This window comes from Lissotriton vulgaris, chromosome 1_1, assembly GCF_964263255.1.
Source record: "Lissotriton vulgaris chromosome 1_1, aLisVul1.2, whole genome shotgun sequence".
Lineage (NCBI taxonomy): Eukaryota > Metazoa > Chordata > Amphibia > Caudata > Salamandridae > Lissotriton > Lissotriton vulgaris.
The window spans coordinates 793,036,025-793,054,542 of record NC_141685.1 but is presented as its reverse complement, the minus strand read 5'-3'; the positions used below and the strand labels follow the sequence as shown (position 1 = coordinate 793,054,542).

General features: G+C 46.9%; 1 protein-coding gene across 6 annotated transcripts in view; it reads left to right on the top strand.

Moving 5' to 3' along the window:
* RASAL2 (RAS protein activator like 2) overlaps positions 1-18,518 on the top strand; it is a 785,014-nt gene that overhangs the window by 666,124 nt on the left and 100,372 nt on the right. For all 6 annotated transcript variants that reach the window (XM_086956462.1, XM_086956457.1, XM_086956450.1 and 3 more), the window contains 2 exons: positions 2,105-2,341; positions 13,375-13,576. In XM_086956462.1, the coding sequence (XP_086812588.1) occupies positions 2,105-2,341; positions 13,375-13,576 (439 nt within the window). The remainder of the gene's footprint in view (positions 1-2,104; positions 2,342-13,374; positions 13,577-18,518) is intronic.

Below are 18,518 nucleotides of genomic sequence, written 5' to 3'. Positions count from 1 at the left end.
CGGGCTTACTCTTGTACAGTCTTTCTGTGCTCCTCTGGCCCTTTGCTTTATTAGCTTTGTTGTCCGTAATCTATTTTGTCTTTAGTGCGTCAGGCTATTTCTTTCCCCTCTACAGAGCTTTCGTCTTGCTACACTATTCAGAAGCTTCCCCTGCTCTCCATTGCGGTATTCCCTTGATTGGCATTATGCTTATTTTCGTTGCTCTGCCTCATGCGGTCTCTTCCCTGTATGGGCTACCTCTCTGATTAACCTGATATAACCTGCAGAATGCTATGACCTTTCAATGTCAGCCTCAAGGCCCTACAGTCAAAGGGTTGATGGCTCAACCCACAGCACCTCCATTATGTTAACTTGTATCATTAATGAGGCCTAGGAAATTATCTGCGTCTGGCAGTGGATCTTTGTTACATGTGCTTTTTAGTGCCTTTTCTTCTTTGAGCTAATTGAAATGTAGGAGTTTGCTGACCTCAGAAAGTTGGATTTAAAGTTTAACAAAAAGTAGACACATTTATTAGATTTCTTAATCTTTTTTGTTAGAGCCACATACTTACATTCTTCTGTGTGTAACTGGACTATGACATCTCTTAAGAATGTTTAAATAGACTATTGTGTTTTTCATAAGTCCATAGAAACCTCAGAATCATGATGTGAGCACCATGTTCATGATTTGGAACTAATTTGCTCCTTAGATTTCCTCTGCAGTCTTCTCAGTTGACCTCAACCTTTGTTGCAGCGAACGACAGATTTGTTTCCCGAGGCCGTACAAGTGGTACTGCACTTTTTATGACTTTCTTTAGATATCCTGAAAAGAAGGTCCAAGATACAGTACAAGTATGTTGACTCAGACCGTAAACTATTGGACCTGAAAAAATAAGTAGTCTTCAGAGGCAATACCCCAAAGTAGGATAGAACGATCTTTGGGGAAACCTTGACTTTTTTACATTTTAAGAGTCTTCTGAATTGCAGTAATATGCATTTATGTGAATGATTAAAGATATGAAGCTACAGGATAAGTTACAGCGAAGTAAAACGATCACAGATCAACTACACACTTGTGAAGCGGGGACAATGCAAGGATTACATTTAATACGTGAAAGACTTTGTCAGGATTTTGTGGAATACTCTTAGCTCTTGGTCACCATCAAGAAAATTGTCACGTGTCAAATATGGTGCATTCCCTGGTTGATATTGCCCACTGCTGCCACCACTGGGGATGACTGCTGTCTTTCTGGGCAGCTCTGCCATATCCTAGTGTGTATACTTTTCTTAGCTGCTGTTTAAGTATTTCCTGCCACTGGCACAGTGTTCTCCCACAGGCAAGCCTGATATGCTAACCACAGTCCACACATAAAGATGCTTCTCCAGCGCTTGTGTGATAGGGAAATGGGGCTCCGACTGTCACGGTAAGAGATGAGAAAACTGCCCATTTCTTTATTTCCCCAGAGAAGTTTGCACATGCTGAAAAAGCACGCTGACTTCCACTTTCTCAGGTAGACACTTTATAGTCAGTTTGAATTAACAAGCTACATAGCCTGGGTCTACAGTAGCCTGAGAGGACAGATCTGCTGTATTGAAGCACACTGTAACCTTTTCAAACAGGAGTTGAATTGCACTGTGTACAACGCTGCTCAAGCAGACATACTACATTAGACCCATGTTATAAACCACAGAACTTGTGGGAAAGCAGCTCAGGCTTGTCTGATTTGATTTATTCACAATGTGTTCATGCTATTTCAGGCTGCCATATATTGCCCTCTGAGAAATTCATACCCACCCTTTATCTATTGGTTCCTTTCTCTTCTCTTCTAAGCACTCCAGCCCTTATGTTTCAACACAATACCCCATAGAGACAAAATTGGTAAAAACCCTTATATCCATCAAACCCTTCCTTCGCTTTCCCATGTCTTTGAAGCTCAGTTTCATTTTTTCTAGTTCCTACTTACTTCTGTCCTTGTACTAACAGAATATTTCCTTGTCTGCTTCTAATTCCTACCTGTCCTCCTTTCATATTTTGTTAAGTATTCTTCCCCACACGTACTTTTCTCTGACTCAGGAATGCACTCTCACCTTCTCTGGTGACTCCTCTTTCCTTTGGTTTTTGCAGTGTATTCCCCCGGGAGCTGAAGGAGGTGTTCGCGTCCTGGAAGCAGCAGTGCCTGTGCCGGGGGAAGCATGACATCAGTGAGCGTTTGATAAGCGCCTCACTCTTCCTCAGATTTCTCTGCCCGTCCATTATGTCGCCCAGCCTCTTCAGCCTCATGCAGGAGTATCCTGATGACCGGACGTCACGGACTCTCACGCTCATCGCCAAAGTCATCCAGAACCTAGCCAACTTTGCCAAGTAGGTTCTAAAAAGAGGGTTATGCAACCACAAGGGTGAATATTTTAACGAGTAAGCACAAAGATCTGTGCTACTTTATAATTAATAGGAATATTGTGTGTGATAGACTTTGGCTTAAAATACAAGGAGCATACCTTCAGGCATTAAGAATCCCGCCTATGCCATGTAAATTGAAGACAGATTTGGGGTGGCTTTACCTGGATGCAGATAATTCATAACTGAACACAGACTTCAACTAAGCTTAATCATAATAAGATTGGTCATGCCTACCTTTTTCTTAGCAAACTAGAATTGTCATGCGTTAGAAAATTTTGCTCTTTGACACCTTAGTCGGAGTAAAATGCTTTAAAGTACCCTCGAAAGTATTGCATCGAGATATCTCGGAGATAAAGTTAGTGCATTTCTGGAGTTCCAATATTCTTACGAAAGGACAGTCATGAAGTTGATTAAGGTCTATTTAACTTCACTCACAGCTGGGTTCGATCGGATCTTGTTCTTATGTGGCCGACACCCATTTTTACCAGCAAGCTTCTACTGAACATGATTACACAGCGTTGTGGCTTCAATTCAGTGCCACCAACAGAGCACTAATTCTGGGAGATTGTGGTACAAATTCATCACGGAATTTGGGTCATGTCACTTGTTTATCATCTTGGGCATGCCTGTGTGACTCCAGCGAAAAATATAAGGCAGGTTATGGTGAACAATGCGAAGTTGATTGAACCTAGGTTGAAAATTCAGCAAAATGGTTCTTAAAGGAGGTCTCGCTTATCTTAATTGTAGAAGCGCAATTTAATTTTTATTTTGACTAAAGAACAGAGGAAAGGTCTTCGAAGCTGCTATAAATGCTCATAAACCTATTTTACGGTCTTACATTCTATGATTTCGTTTTCCCTGCTTCAGCACTTGCAGTCAGTCTGGAATGTAGCTTAGTTTGGTGCGAGGTCATGTTTCCACTGCTATCAACACCTTTTGCTGGTTCCTTAACATTTTTTGTTTCAAGGTACACAAGATAAATGTTCCTTGCAAATGTCCATGCGGCCTCCAGGATACAGCAGTCTCTTGCCTTCTAAAGTGAAATCCTTGCTCCATGAAACCAGGTTTAATCAATAAAAAGATAGTCTTAAAACGGTGTCTTAGTGTTTGTATTTAAAGTACCCCACATCTAGTATGTCCTGGCCCTAAAGGCTAATGCCTAGTTTCTTTCCAGAACTATTTTACCTCACAGCTTTTCTAAACTGTCCATTACCACTGGTTACATAGGTGAATACCTCCTAGTCTGTGAGATTTGTTTTGTGCTCTGTGTCTTGTTCGCTCATTCATGTATACCTAAGCACTATATACTCTGTCAAGGCACTTGTTTATTCATTAGAAAGTACTTCCATTTGCAGGCTTAACTCATAAAGTATAAACTTCAGTGCTCTGATCTTTCAGATAAAATAAAATTGACTAACTAGAGAAAATATTTTCCAATTTGAGTTTGCTGCATGTATTTCCGCACCCATTGGTGATCGATGAGCTTGAGCATTTTGACAAGAAGACTTTGAAGATTCTAGGGGTGTGACAGCCATTTTAGTTTTCGTTCTTGCGAGTCTAACAGGCATGACAATCCATCATGTTACGGATGGATGTCTGTTGCCTATACAGGAAATCCAGAAGCTGGCACTCGATTGTTACATGTAGCCTTAGTTTTATAGCCCCTTCTCTCTTTCAAATATGTTCTGCCCATTTTTGAATGGACATTCTGAGGTTGGTAATACCACATTAACTAAAACAATCTAAAGTTTGTCTCACCGCACTTGGTGCCATTGCTGTATGTAACAGTCATTGGCCTCAATTGATTATTAATGGGGAAGCACATATGACCTTGAAGCTTCTAAGATAGTCAAAAGGTTGCCCAAGTGTCATCAACATATAATACTTTTTAAATGTATAAAATAAGGCCAGTTAGCTCCCGGTAAAGGTTTGCAATCCATTCCTATTGTTGCTCATCTCAGTTATCCAACCACAACCACCTGAATTGTATTTAAAGTGGGCAGGGATATGGCCAGTAATTGAGAAGAAGGTGCATATCATTCAGTCATTTTCCATATTTCTGGCCAATATTTTCTTCCCTGAGAGTATTCACTGAGGTGAAATTGGGAGTTGTGCAGCATCTGCACTGGTGCTGTTTTCTTGTTATTGGACAACTGGTTCATGAAGTCTGTCTCTCAGTGAAGATTGGGGACCACCCGCAAATTAAGTACAAGATACTTCATAAGCTGTATTCTCCCTCTTTTTCAAGACATATATGGTCTAGCTTCCATGTCTCATCAGTGCAGTGCTGGAATCCACTCAGAGATTGGAAAACGTAGGCAAAATATCTTCTGCAGAGGACAGTTTCCCCCATAAGCAACCTTATATGCTATTGTCTTTCTTTGTTTGCTAAAGTTCATATCATCAAGTATTTTTCTCGTGCCCCAGATTAGAAAGCACATCATATCTCTGGATTGGTGCCTCTGCTCACAGTTGAGCCAGTTCAGAGGCAACCTAGCGATACTGTTGTAGGGTGTACAGTGGTGCTGTCTCCAAACACCTGTTTGTGTGGTGAATGCAAATTGTAAGAAACCCATCTTACTAGTACGTTCACAATAGATGTTTTTTATTTGAGCCACTTTTGTTGTTGGACTATTGAAGTGGCTGGACCTTGTCAAGTGAAAGCCATGGGTGCCATGTTTTCTTTTTGTCAGTGGTTCCCATTACTACATGTTTTCCTGCCTGATTACATGTCTGTAAAAACAACAGAGGCTCACAGTTGCCACATTTAAAGTGAAATATTGTATAGAAGAGTCTTTGAGTAATTTCTTAAATGAATCGGTCAAAATCCTCCAGTAGCATTACATCCAAAAATAATGTTATTCTTCATATATGCAATGTATTTCATAAACATTGTCAGGGTGCTCAGTTCTCATGTGAACAGGCGTACAGTGACATACAAAGGCAATAAAAGTGTGTGTATGTAAAAGAGGAGCTCTAGGATTAATAAAAACAGTAAGTGAACACTGTGTCTATATAGCCCAATCATAGATTATTTGGCAAAATGAGCTTCCTAAGAATCACAGGTATCAGCTGAATTCTAGGTCTATCTACTGTACGCTCAGCCTCATGATCAGGTCTTAAAGCGCAGGAATTAGGCACCAAGGCCTACAAAAAGAAATGGGATTGGAAAATAATTGAAATAATTGTGATGGGAAATACTAAACATAAAGGAGGACATTGGCACGCAGACTTACTTTGTTGAAGAGAAGCCAATAAACGCTGTGTCAGCCAGTCACATTGGATCCTGAAAAAACGAAGAGAAGGAAAAATGAAAACACATAAGGAGAATGTGACCTGTAAATGTAAAGTTACTTAAATGTGGAAAGATTTCCATATGGATGAAGCAAAAAAAAATTCTGAATGGTGAATACAACTACACAGTATGTTGACGTAAGCTAAAACCCAACTATACTGTAACTCCCATACACGGTGGCAATAGTCACTGGAAAAATCCAGGGTCAGCTGGAGTAGATCCAAAAGGAGCCGACTTGAAAGCAAGATGCCTGTATGAACAATGATCGGGACTGAATTCTATTGAAGTCTAAAGGTGGAAAAAATCCTGTGCCAGAGGAGTGCTCGGAATTTAGATCTGGATCTGCTTGGCTCATCTATTGGAAATTCAAGGTCCCCACTCCAAATCATGAAAATATAGTCAAAATACTTTTCCACACCCGATGTGAGGGTAGTATGGATTGGTGGTGTTGAGATATTAAGTTGAGAGAAGTCTACATACAAAGTATTACAAAGTTTGGTGCAAAGTGGGCCAAATTGAAGTGTGATTGGATAAAGTATGGGAATCACCATCACATTTGAAATAGTTCTGTTGAGAGCAGTATTCAACAAGAATATGATAAATTCCACAGGAACATTAATGGGTTCCAGGTTCTCAACTAAAATCGGTTTAATAACACTGAGGCCCTCATCCTGTGCTGTCATGTACAGTCATTCGATGTCCTTGCACACTAACCATGTTTGAAAGGAACATTGAAAGGAACATATTTGTTCTGAGAAATAAAGTCACTACTGCCTCTGTTGTAGCTTTCCATAAATAAGGCAAGGGTGTTAAAATTAGTAATCTGTTTATTCACTAAAGCGTTCAAAAACAGACCCACAGCTGTAGCAACGAGTCTGTCCTCTGCGAGCTTTAATCTCAGTAATGTATATTAAACCTGTGTACAAAGGTGTTTATTGCTGAAAAGCAGACATTTATTGTTTCTCAAATTAGACTTTTCTTTTGCAACTGTAATAATTTCTAGGCTTTCGTTTCTGAGGTGTTACATTATTTTTATTCAGATTTTACAGTAATGATCCTGATTCGACACTTGACAAGTTATTTCTTCTTGGTACACATTAGTGTCCTGCACCACTGTATCTGAAAGAAACAGGTTAGTATTAGATTCCTTACCTTAGAATATCCTTAGGCGTCAGACTGGATCCGGAAACGTTTGCGTAGCAGTACCCCTGCGCGTCAGTAGGCGTTGTCTGCGGCTTCGCGTCCGTCATCGGCGTCGTTGGCGCCGGGTTGACGTCACCGGAGTACTTAGACACCGCCCTCGCGCGCTGACGTCAGTTCTTCTTTTTTCCGCGCCAGCTAGAGCAGATCTGGAAAAAGTTGTACCCCTTAGTCAATTTTTGACTAAACTTTTTCGATCATTTTTGATCCTTTTCGAAGTCTATCGACTCCGACTGTGCCGGTAGGGATGCCCGGGTTTAAGCCCCACGCCGACTGATGTCGGTTACGGACCCCCATCGCCGGTGTCTTCATTGCCTGGGCCTAGACCACGACGACAAGGCCTGCTCTGACTGCCGGGCCCTGACGTCTAAAGCTAGGAGCGGTCCCGCAAGCGACTCGAGCTCTGGCAGTCGGGCCCGCTCCGCTCGAGGTCCCGGTCCGCGAGGAGGTCGAGGGACCGTTTACGGGGTCGGAGTCACCATACCTCCGGGAGTCGTCCTCGGTCCTGCGGCTCGAAGTCCTCAGGTAAGCACAAGAAGTCGAAGAGACGTCATCGCTCTTCTGAAACACCCCCCCCCCCCCTATTATCGCGTCAAGCGGCCGGGGGTTCGGGCGATACCACCCACGCGGCTCCGATGGAGCTGCGGGCATCGCGGCCTGCTTCATACCAGTCGTTCCCTGGGCAGAACGGCACGCCGGAGGAGATTGAGGCCTTCCTCACGGCCATGAGGTTGCTCACTCCTCCGTCGGGCTCCGCGGCGCCTTCGGGCCCAGCGGCCCTGACTGGGGGCCCCTCAGTGGGTCGGGCGCTTCGGCCCCGACGCCGCCGGTGACTTTGGCGCTGCAGGCCCCCACAGGATCCGGGTCGTCTCCAGACGACCTCGCCGGCGCCAGCCCCCAGGGTGTCGCCCCCGATCCCTCCCTCGATTCGGGTCCGGCGCCGTTCTCAACGCCGATGGGAGATTTCTACTTCTGTGACCTGGCCCCATCCTTTGGTCCTGAGTCTCAGGTGATGGGTGGCGAGGCAATTCGGGAGGGGTCTGAGGACCCTCTGGCACAGGAGTGCCAGTCTTATCAGGACTGGGCAGGTGAGCTAGGGGACGCCAGTGGTCTGGACACCTCGCCGTACACTGGCTTTGTCTCCCCTCCTAGCGTAGCTACGGAGGAGGGGGCTGCTTACAGTGTGGTGCTGACGCGGGCGGCCAAGGCCTTGGGCCTGGAGCTCCCTGTCGCGGCTGTGAGGACTAACCTCCTCACTGAGGTCCTTAAACTGCAGGCAAGCTCGGCTGAGCCTCTGTTGCCGTTTAATGAGGCCTTGTCTGACGTTCTTCTGGGCACTTGATCCAGGCTCGCTACAGGTCCGCCTGTAGATAGGAACGTGGCCAGACGACACCGCCCGGCTCTGGGCGACCCTTGCTTCCTGTCCACCCACCCCACCCCCGAGAGCCTGGTCATCCAGGCCTCTAACTCAAATCGCATTCCCGACGGCTCTCCCCGATCGGGAATCCAAGAGGTACGAGCAATACGGGAAAAAGGTATTCTCATCCCTGAGTTTAGGGCTGCGGTCAGTCAACACCACTTGCCTCTTAGGTCTTTACACCCACTCTCTGTGGGACACTGTCGCGGACGTGCTGCCACAATGTCCGGTGGAGGTCCAGACTAAACTCACCCAAGCCCTTGCGGAGGGTCGAGATGCAGCACAGTACTCCATCCGGTGTGGGCTGGATACCACGGACTCACTAGGCAGATCGATGTGGCGATTCGTCGCCACGCCTTGTTGAGGCCTGCCAACTTTTCGGCTGATGTCCAAAACACCCTTATGGACATGCCGTTTGATGGCCGTCGCCTCTTTGGCGACAAAGCAGACCATGCGCTTGAGTGCTTTAAGGACTCCAGGGCTACGGCCAAGTCCTTGGGCCTCTCGGCCCGTGCCAGCAAACGGCTGCTTTTTGCTCCTTTCATGGCCAAGGAAGGGGCACCCCCACGTGTCCTGCCAGCCATGGGCCGCCGACTACCGTCCAGCGTGGTGGCGGACGTGGAAACCGCCTTGGCGGCGGTCGGGGCCAACGGCGAGGCCAGTCCACACCTGCCCCTGCAGCATCCGCCTCAAAACCCTCCTAGTCCGAGCTTTCAGGCCCATGTGACGCCAGTGTGGGGCAGGGTTCGCCATCACCACCTCCACTGGCGCACTGTCACATCGGACAGGTGGGTGCTGCAAATCGTCCGAAGGGGCTACTCCCTCCCCTTCGAGGCGACCCCTCCAGCCATGCCACCACAGTACCACCGCTTGTCGGAGGATCGCTTGACACTTCTATGAGAGGAAGTTACGGCCTTCTTGGCCAAGGGGGCCATCGAGCGCGTTCCTGGGCCAGAAGTAGGGTGTGGTTGTTACTCCCACTACTTTCTGGTACCCAAGAAGGGCAAAGGGGGCCTACGTCCTATCTTGGACCTGCCGAACGTCAACGGCTTCCTCCGGCAGGAAAAGTTCAAGATGCTGACACTGGCTCAGGTCCTAGCTGTCCTGGACCCAGGAGACTGGATGGTAGTGTTGGACTTGCAGGACGCTTATTTTCATATCCCCGTCCTGCAGGCCCACCGACGTTACCTGCGGTTCAAGGTCGGCCACAAGCACTTTCAATTTACCGTACTTTCCTTCGGCCTTACCTGCGCCCGACGGGTGTTCAAGAAAGTGATGGCGGTGGTCGCAGCTCATCTGCGCAGGTTAGGGGTTTCAGTCTTACCCTACCTCGACGACTGGTGTTGAAGGCGGGCTCGCCCCAGACAGTCGTCAGCCACCTCCAGACTACGGCCGACCTGCACCTGCTGGGGTTCTCCATCAATGTGCCGTAGTCACACCTGTGTCCCTCTCAGAAGCTCCTCTTCATCAGAGCGTTTTCTGGACTCGGCGCAGTTTTGGGTTTATCCTCCCGAACAGCGGGTTCTGGATATTCAGGCTCTGATTCCGATCTTTCAGCCGTTATCCCGAGTCTCGGTCAGGTTGACGCTGCAACTTATGGGGCTGATGGCCTCCTGCATCCTTCTGGTGCATCACGCCAGGTGGCGGATGGGGGCTCCGCAGTGGGACCTGAAGTTTCAGTGGGCCCAGCATCAGGGCAACTTGTCCGACCATGTCTTGCTCTCAGAGGGCACTGCAAGGCAGTTGCAGTGATGGCTCACGGACCGCGATTGGGTCACCGGCAGATCCCTCTCCCTACCCCAACCGGAGCACGTAGTTCTGACGGACGCGTTCCTGCAGGGCTGGGGAGGCCACATGGGAGAGGCGGAGATCAGAGGCCTCTGGTCTACGGCGGAGTCCCGGCTCCACATCAACTTTCTGGAGATGCTGGCAATCCGGCTTGCACTGAAGGCATTCCTCCCCTCTGTCCGGGGGAGTGTAGTGCAGATGTTCATGGACAACACCACTGCCATGTGGTACTGCAACAAACAGTGCGGGGTGGGGTCGTGGACCCTAGTCCAAGAGGATCTGCGCCTCTGGCAGTGGCTGGAACATCAGGGCGTGACCCTGGTGGTTCAACACCTGGCAGGTTCCCTGAACGCCTGGGCGGACAAACTCAGCCGTCGGTGCATGATGGATCACGAATGGCGTCTGAACTTGGACGTGGCGCAAAGCCTCCTTCAGCAGTGGAGAGAGCCTTGGTTAGATCTATTCACCACAGAAGAGAACGCGCTATGTCATCAGTTCTGCGCGTTGGAATTTCCAAGGTGGCACTCGCTCGGAGACGCTTTTCGTTGCGAGTGGAGTTGCGGTCTGTTGTGTGCCTTTCCGCCTATACCACTTCTGCCCAGAGGGCTGAGGAAGATCAGACGTGACCGGGCCCAAGTTATCCTTGTGGCTCCGGACTGGGCACGAAGATACTGGTATCCCGAGCTACTCAGCATGTCTGTCTATCCCCCGATTCGTCTGCCTCTTCAGGAGGACCTTCTGTCGCAGCAGCAGGGGACGGTCCTCCACCCAAACTTGTCCAGTCTCCACCTCCATGCTTGGAGATTAAGCAGCGACAGTTGAGGCCATTTGACTTGCCTCCTAAAGTTTGTGATGTGATTCTAGCAGCCAGGCGTCCCTCCACAAAGTCGGTATACGCCTGCAGGTGGAACAAGTTTGTGGCATGGTGCACAGCAAAGGCTGTGGATCCCCTTTCTGCCCCGCTTTCTGAGGTTCTCCTCTTCCTTCTTTCTCTTGCCCAGCAGGGCTCTGCTCTGGGCACTATCAAGGGCTACCTTTCTGCCCTTTCCGCCTCCTTACGGCTACCTGATCATCCCTCCTTGTTCAAGTCCCCGGTTGTCAATAGGTTCTTGAAGGGCATCACTCATATGTTTCCCCTTGTTCCTTTCGTGATGCCTCAGTGGGACTTAAACCATGTACTTACTTTTCTGATGTGCGCTCCCTTCGAGCCACTTCATAACTGTCCTCTCCGTCTTCTTACCCTTAAGACTTCTTTCCTGGTTGCTATCTCCTCTGCGAGGAGAGTGAGTGAGCTCCAGGCTCTTTCATCCAACCCTCCATTCCTTTCTGTCCATCCGGACAAGGTTGTGTTGCGGACAAGACCCTCTTTCCTGCCCAAGTCACGGCCTCCCACATCGGGCAGTCCATCACCTTGCCCACCTTCTTTCCGCCTCCGCCTCCGCATCCCTCTAAAGAGGAAGAGCGGCTCCACCGTCTGGAACCAAAACATGCGCTCTCTTTCTATTTGGATCGCACACGCCAGTTCCGGGTGGATGACCAACTCTTTGTTGGTTACGTGGGCGCTAAGAAGAGGCGGGCGGTGCACAAACGGACCATCTCTCGATGGGTCGTCTTGTGTATCAAGGCATGCTACTCCTAAGGCTAAGAAGGAGCCTCCTGTTGGGCTGAGGGCCAATTCCACTCTGGCCACGGCGGCTACAACTGCCCTGGGCCGGGGAGTCCCCTTGCAGGACAAATGTCAGGCAGCTACGTGGGCCTCGATGCACACGTTTGCAAGACACTACTGCCTGGACAGCCAAGTCCGGAGGAATGACTTCTTTGGCCGTTCCGTCCTCCAGGACTTTGTGTTGTGATTATTGGTTCGCAGACCCACCACCGGGGTTGGTATTGCTGGGGTATCTATTCTAAGGTAAGGAATCTAATACTAACCTGTTTCTTTCATATGCACAAGTTACTTCCCTTCGGTAACGATATAGCTGTAAGAAACCGTAGTTAGTATTAGATTCCTTTCCGCCCCACCCATCCTCCCCGTTCTGCGAACCGATATCTAGGGTTAAGGTCATCTCTTTCAGGGCCCTAGTTTCTTGGCACCAGTGTTGGTTTTTATCATGGCTCTGCATTTCTGGCGCGGAAAAGCTGTGGATAAGAACTGACGTCGGCGCGAGGGCAGCGTCTAAGTACTCCGGCGACCATCATCCAGACGACGGACGCGGAGCAGCAGACGAAGCCTACCGGCGCGCAGGGGTACTGCTACGCAAAAGTTTCCGGATCCAGTCTGGCGCCTGGGGATATTCTAAGGTAAGGAATCTAATACTTACTACTGTTTCTTACAGATATATCGTTACCGAAGGTAAGTAACTTGTGCAACAGCTCCCTTATCTGTGGGCTTTATGGATATCTTTATCACTTTCTATACTTTCTAGGTTGTTGACAGTTAGTCCTTCTTCCCTGCTGATTGTATGAGAGACATATTCATGGGATCCTTTCAGTTTCGTAACTTCTTTTGCTACTGCATTCTCAAATGCCAAAACGTCAGGTGGCATTGATCAATGCAAGAGGATTGAAAGAGTAACGAGTGCATATCCCATTTGTGTCTTGTGGCTAGATTTGGGATTATGTTTGAGGGGAAATGTTCAGTCTGATGTTTTGAAAAACTGGCACAGTTCCATTTGTAGATTAAAAATGTTCCTTGTAAATTACCTTTTGCTTTGCTTCTCTCTCCCTCACCTATTTATGCCCTCCCTCTTTCTCTTTCTTTTGTACCCATTAATCCCATTGTCCGCTTTACATTACTCATCATGTCCTGTTTCCTTCTCTTCTCCCTGCCTCTCTGTGCTTTTCCTCTTCCTTCTTCCACCAATCTCATTCTCTCCAATCATTGTTTCAATTGTCCACTTCCCTTCATTGAATTCATTGCCCCCCATATTTTTATATCTCCAACTTCTCTCACTACTCTCCATCCCTCACGCTTATGATTCTCAATCTCCTTTGACCATTAATTTATTTATTTTTATTTAGAAAGTTTTATATAGCGCGGACAAGATCTTTGCAGATATCAGAGCGCTTTACATAGAGGGGTACATGAGGGAGCAAAGTCAGACATACAAATCAATAAATCAAACAGTACAAATAAATTCACTACTATTTACTGATATGCTCTTCTTTTTTCCTTGTCTCCTCCTACTCTTTTTTTATTCTTTTCTTCCCTTTTTCCTGTTTCGTCACACCACCCAACTCCAATCCATGCCACCCACCACTTTACTGTTTTCCCAATCTCTTGTCTTCACTCATTCTCAGGTTTGGTAACAAAGAAGAGTACATGGCTTTCATGAATGACTTCCTGGAGCATGAATGGGGCGGAATGAAGCGATTTCTGCAGGAAATATCTAACCCAGACACCATCTCAAATACCCCAGGGTTTGAAGGTTACATCGACCTTGGCCGAGAGCTGTCCATTTTGCACTGCCTCCTTTGGGAGGTCGTATCACAGCTGGATAAGGTAAGTCCCATGTAGAGCTGGAAGGAACAATCAATAGGTAATCTATGGGAGTGCGAGAGGAGGCACATTTACATGTTTTAGCCAAGCTTAAAAGCTGCATTCTCATTTGTTTCTGTTTGGTACACCAGTGGAGTATAGTTTCTATCTAAGAAAGTTCTTGATAATTTACAGATGATGTCACTTCAAAACTGATGTGTGCCGAGAAGGTGCGACAGCTTGGGAGTACAGTAAAATATACTCTGGTTCTCAGTATAATCATAGTGTTTGGAGAGTTAACATATTTATGACCAGTAGCTAACATTGACAGATAAAAGATTTTATTGCAGTGCATTTTGTTCTAAATATTCTTATATAATTTCTTCCTACCGTGTTGCCCCAGTTAGCCACTGGTACCCCTTGACGTAGGAGGCCTGTTAGAAGAGCAACCAGTACTTTTATGGCTTTCCAGTGCTCTTTGGAGAAAACAGCAGGGGCCCAGATAGGCTGCAAGTTCTGGAGCTGATGAGCCTTTTTTTTAAGCGGATTTCAGTATCCAGTACTGTATTAACATATGCTGGCAGTGTGTCAGTCAATTGCCTATATTGGTTTGGCAGGCATTTTTTCCGGTGACATCAATGTCTGACAAATATTCACAAGTTCACTTCAGATGGTTGCAAGATAGAGATATATGTGCGTGCACAACCCTCCAGTAGCAGTCCTACAGCATTTCATTTAGGTTTCTAAAGAGGAGCCACATAAGTAGCCATACGTTGAAGGGGATATAAAAATGTATTTCTTGTACGAAGATGGTCTTTATTGTCAAATATCCCAACAAATCCGAAAGCACTTACATCACAAAGTTATTTAACCCATGCAATAGGAGACAAGGTGTGCATAGAATGAAAGGTTATCAAATGAAAAACAAAACTTCATGGTAACAAAGGCCATGCAAACGTTTCCTATCCATGTATTTTGAAGGTGAACCAGAGATTACCGTTGTTCCAGGGACTGTGTCTCGTTTTCAAAGGGCAACCCTATTGAAAAGGAAATACTCCAGTTACCAGAGTATCATGGTTTACAGAGATGTCCCAGTCCAATTTTTTTCAGCTGGCAGAGGCAAGTGCAGTCAGTACCCTGTAATCAAAATGTTCAAAGATTTCCAAAATCTTTTCTTACACCGCTTCCCCCAATGCATGAAAGTCTGCATCATTTCTTATGTTCTATTTCTTTAGTGTAATGCCTGGCTGCTTTGATATAATCTTTGTTTAAGAGACCTCTGGCAGGAGAGATGGCTTGATCAGGGTTTGGTACACCAGATTTTCCCTGCTATTTAAGCTTACATTGACTTAATGAAACTCTATACTTTTGTCTTGAAGTTAACCTAACATTAGCCTAAGTCAGTTGACTTCTGACCTGGGCGATTTTGGAGAAGAGACTTGAGCAGTGGCATGTGGTTTATCGTCAATCCGACATGACTAGGCAGCAGTGGGGATATAATGCTTTTATTCAGATGTAGGTCCAGATTAGTGCCTCTCTAAAGTAGCGATCCTTTAAATGCAGCCATTCTGGTGTTTGTTGTCATAGTCTTATTGACTGTAGATTGTCAGATCAGAGAGTAGAGGTTTACACAATCAGAATCTATAGATCTGTCTGTTTTTCTTTTAGATTACACATCCAAGAGCATTCCTCATTACAAGTCATGTTTTTGTTGATCAACTCCATGGCCTCATATTGCTGTAGGGTTTTTTGCAGATTTTGCAGCTAATTGCTGTTTGCAGTTATGGGTTTGCCTGATGGAAGGTCTCCGTGGGCTGAAGCCTCACTACTGTTAATAGCCTATGTAAATGTCTGTGTGCGATGGTGTGTGGAGTGAGCTGTTGCCATGATTGCTTGTCGTTTTTTGGATTGTTCCTCTCTTTCAGAAGCATATGTGTATGCATGTCAGTCCTCATATCTTTTTCCACACATAAATCCTGTTGTATGGGCTCTGTGGTTTCTAGTCTGTGTGCATTGATGTGAACCATAATATTCTGCATCAAGTTCCTATTTTATGAATGGGAGTATGGTGTCTCTGTCCTTTTGGTAAGCCTTCCTAATGACTTGCTTTAGGGCAATTGTCTGGCCCTTTCGTCCTTTGGGCTTGTTCACAGTATTAATACATTCTGATATGGGTCTGGTTCAGAAAAACTACTTTAGGTTAATAGTTTGTCATACGCTATATTGTTTAAACTGAATGAATGTGCCACTTCTAGTTGCGGGTTTTCTGTGGGAATGACTGTAAGAATCCTTTGTCTATGAAGAATTCCACATTCGGGAAGATAATAGTCTCTTTGTCATGGGCAGCTCAACTGGAAAGAAAACTATTCTATTGCCATGTCTTCCATGTGAATATAAATTTGTTCCTCAACCTGCTGCACGTTTGCTTAGTTTTGCAGAGTCAAATGATGGTTTCTAGCTCATACAACTCAAACATATCTGATAGACTTCTAGCCAAAGATTCACTACCTTAGAATATCCCTAGGCGTCGGGCTGGATCTGGAAAATGTTCAAGCAGTACCCCACTTTTTGACTGGCTTTTTTGGCAAACTTTTTTGAGAATTTTCTCCTAGTGTGAGGTCATGTCACCCAAGAAACTGTCTAGTTTCAAATATTGTGGGACCTGTCTCTGGCAGGTGTTGGTGTCAGACCCCCACTTGGTATATTTGTGATGTTTGGAACAGGAGCGCAATTTCAAGACCTGCAGAGACTGCCGTGCCAAGCATCCTAAGACCCTGAAGGATCACTTCCTCAAGCTTCTCATTGCTCGAGGTCCCATTTGTGTGGAAGGTCTTAAACTTTGCTACATCCGTCAAAGTCTTCCAACAAGACGCAGGGGCATCAGCACTCCAGGCACCTCTAGTCGGCGGAACTTGAACCCACGTACGCTCCTCCCTTCCCCAATTGTCCAAGAGCAACCCCGGCTCTGTTGAAGAAGTTCTGTGAGTCCATGCACCTCATACTTGGGCAGCCTGGTCCCTCTGGAGGGCCTTTGGGACCCATGGGCACAGGAGGGGCCCCTCTTGGACCCACACCGGCAGGTTCGCACTCGGCACCATTTGAGACCATGAATCTCTTGCTTGATCCGGAACGGCGCCTCAGACAAAATCGAGACCTTCCTCAACACCCACTCCATCACCGATACTCCTAGGCCGCGCCGCCCCCATCGTTATTCTCGACTCCGACGCTGAGCCAGAGGGGCGTTGTACGAAACCGACTCTGGGGCCGACCAGGTCCATGCTTATCGGAGCAATAGAGATACATACCTTACCATCCTGGCGTGCAAAGCGTGGAGATACCCCATTGGGGTCGATTCTGGCGCGATATAAGAAACTAAATAAATAAATAAAATAAAGCTTGTGCATTATTTATGTGATAGGCTTGAAGAGCGAGACCAATGAGAGAGGTCTATGGACCCATATAGTTACCAACTCCAAGAAGAGGAACAGGACAACTGGTATAAGGAGCTGGGGGAGGCCAGTGGGTTAGACACCTCACCTGACACTAGCCTGGTCGCTCCTATCTCACTTCGGTGAGACTGACTTTGAGGCTCTTGGGCCTGATGGCCTCTTGCATCTAGCTGGTTACTCCTGCCTGTTAGCAGAGCTTTAGGAATATCTAGCATTGTCCAGATATCAGAGGGCACTGCAAAAAATATGCAGTCGTAGCTAGCAAACCACATTTGGGTCAGTAGCAGACCCCCTCTCCCGTCCTCAACTGTAGTGACACACACATCCCTCATGGGCTGAGGTGGTCATCTGGGAGAGGTGAAGATCAGAGGACTCTGGTCTAAGGTGGAGTCTGTGCTCCACATCAACTTGTTGGAGCTCTGGGCGATTCGCTTGGCATTGATAGCCTTTCTTCCTTTGATCAAGGGAAGACTGGTGCAGGTGTTCACGGACAACACAACTGCCATATGGTACTGCAACAAACATTGCTGGTGAGGTCATGGACACTTTGTCACAAGGTTATTCGTCTCTGCATGGCTGATCCTTCCAACACCAGACTGGCTTTATGAACGCCAGAGAAGGTGAATTCAGCCAAAGATCATGGATGGCATCTCCACCCGGAGGTGGTGTAAGGTCTCTTTCAGAAGAGGAGTGAGAGCCTTGGGTAGATCTGTTCGCCAACGCAGATAACACATAATGTTAGTAGTTCTGCGTGATGAAGTTTCCTAGACGACTGTCACTCAAAGACTCGTCTCAAGTGGAGCTCTGGCCTCCTGTACAATTTAGCACCAATACCACTCCTGCCCAGAGTTCTGGAGAAGATCGGGAACGACCAGGCCAAAGTGATTCTTTTGGCTGCGGATTGGGCACATAGAGTCTGGTGTCCCAAGCTGCTGAGTTACTATCGGTCCTCCAGTCAGGCTGCCTCTCCGATCTTCTGTCGCAGTAACAAGAGAGGGTTCTGCACCCGACCGTGCGCAACCACCACCTTCATTCGTGGAGATTGAGCGGCGACATTTGACAGCTTTTGACCTTATTCCCAAAGCCTGTAATGTTACTCTGGCAGCCAGACGTCCTTCCGCCAAAACTTTATAAGCCAGCTGCTGGGACAAGTTTGTGTCTTGTTGTGCTTCCCACAACGTTGACCCCCCTCCATTCTACACCTTTTTGTAAGGTACTATTGTTTGCATTGTGTTTGGCCCAGCAATGCTCTGCTCTGGGCACAGTTAAGGGCTATCTTGCTGCCATCTTGGCATTTTTGCAGTTGCCAGTCACCTGTTGTTTCCAGGTTCCTCATAGACTTGCATCATATGTTTCCTTCTAAGCCTTTCATCATGCCTCGGTGCGACCTCAAGCTGGTCCTCACCTTTCTCATGCGTGCACAATTCGAGCCTCTATGCAATTGCTTCTTAGGCTTTTGACATTAAAAACTGCTTTTTTAGTGGCCATAACATCGACCAGGAAGGTAAACAAGTTGG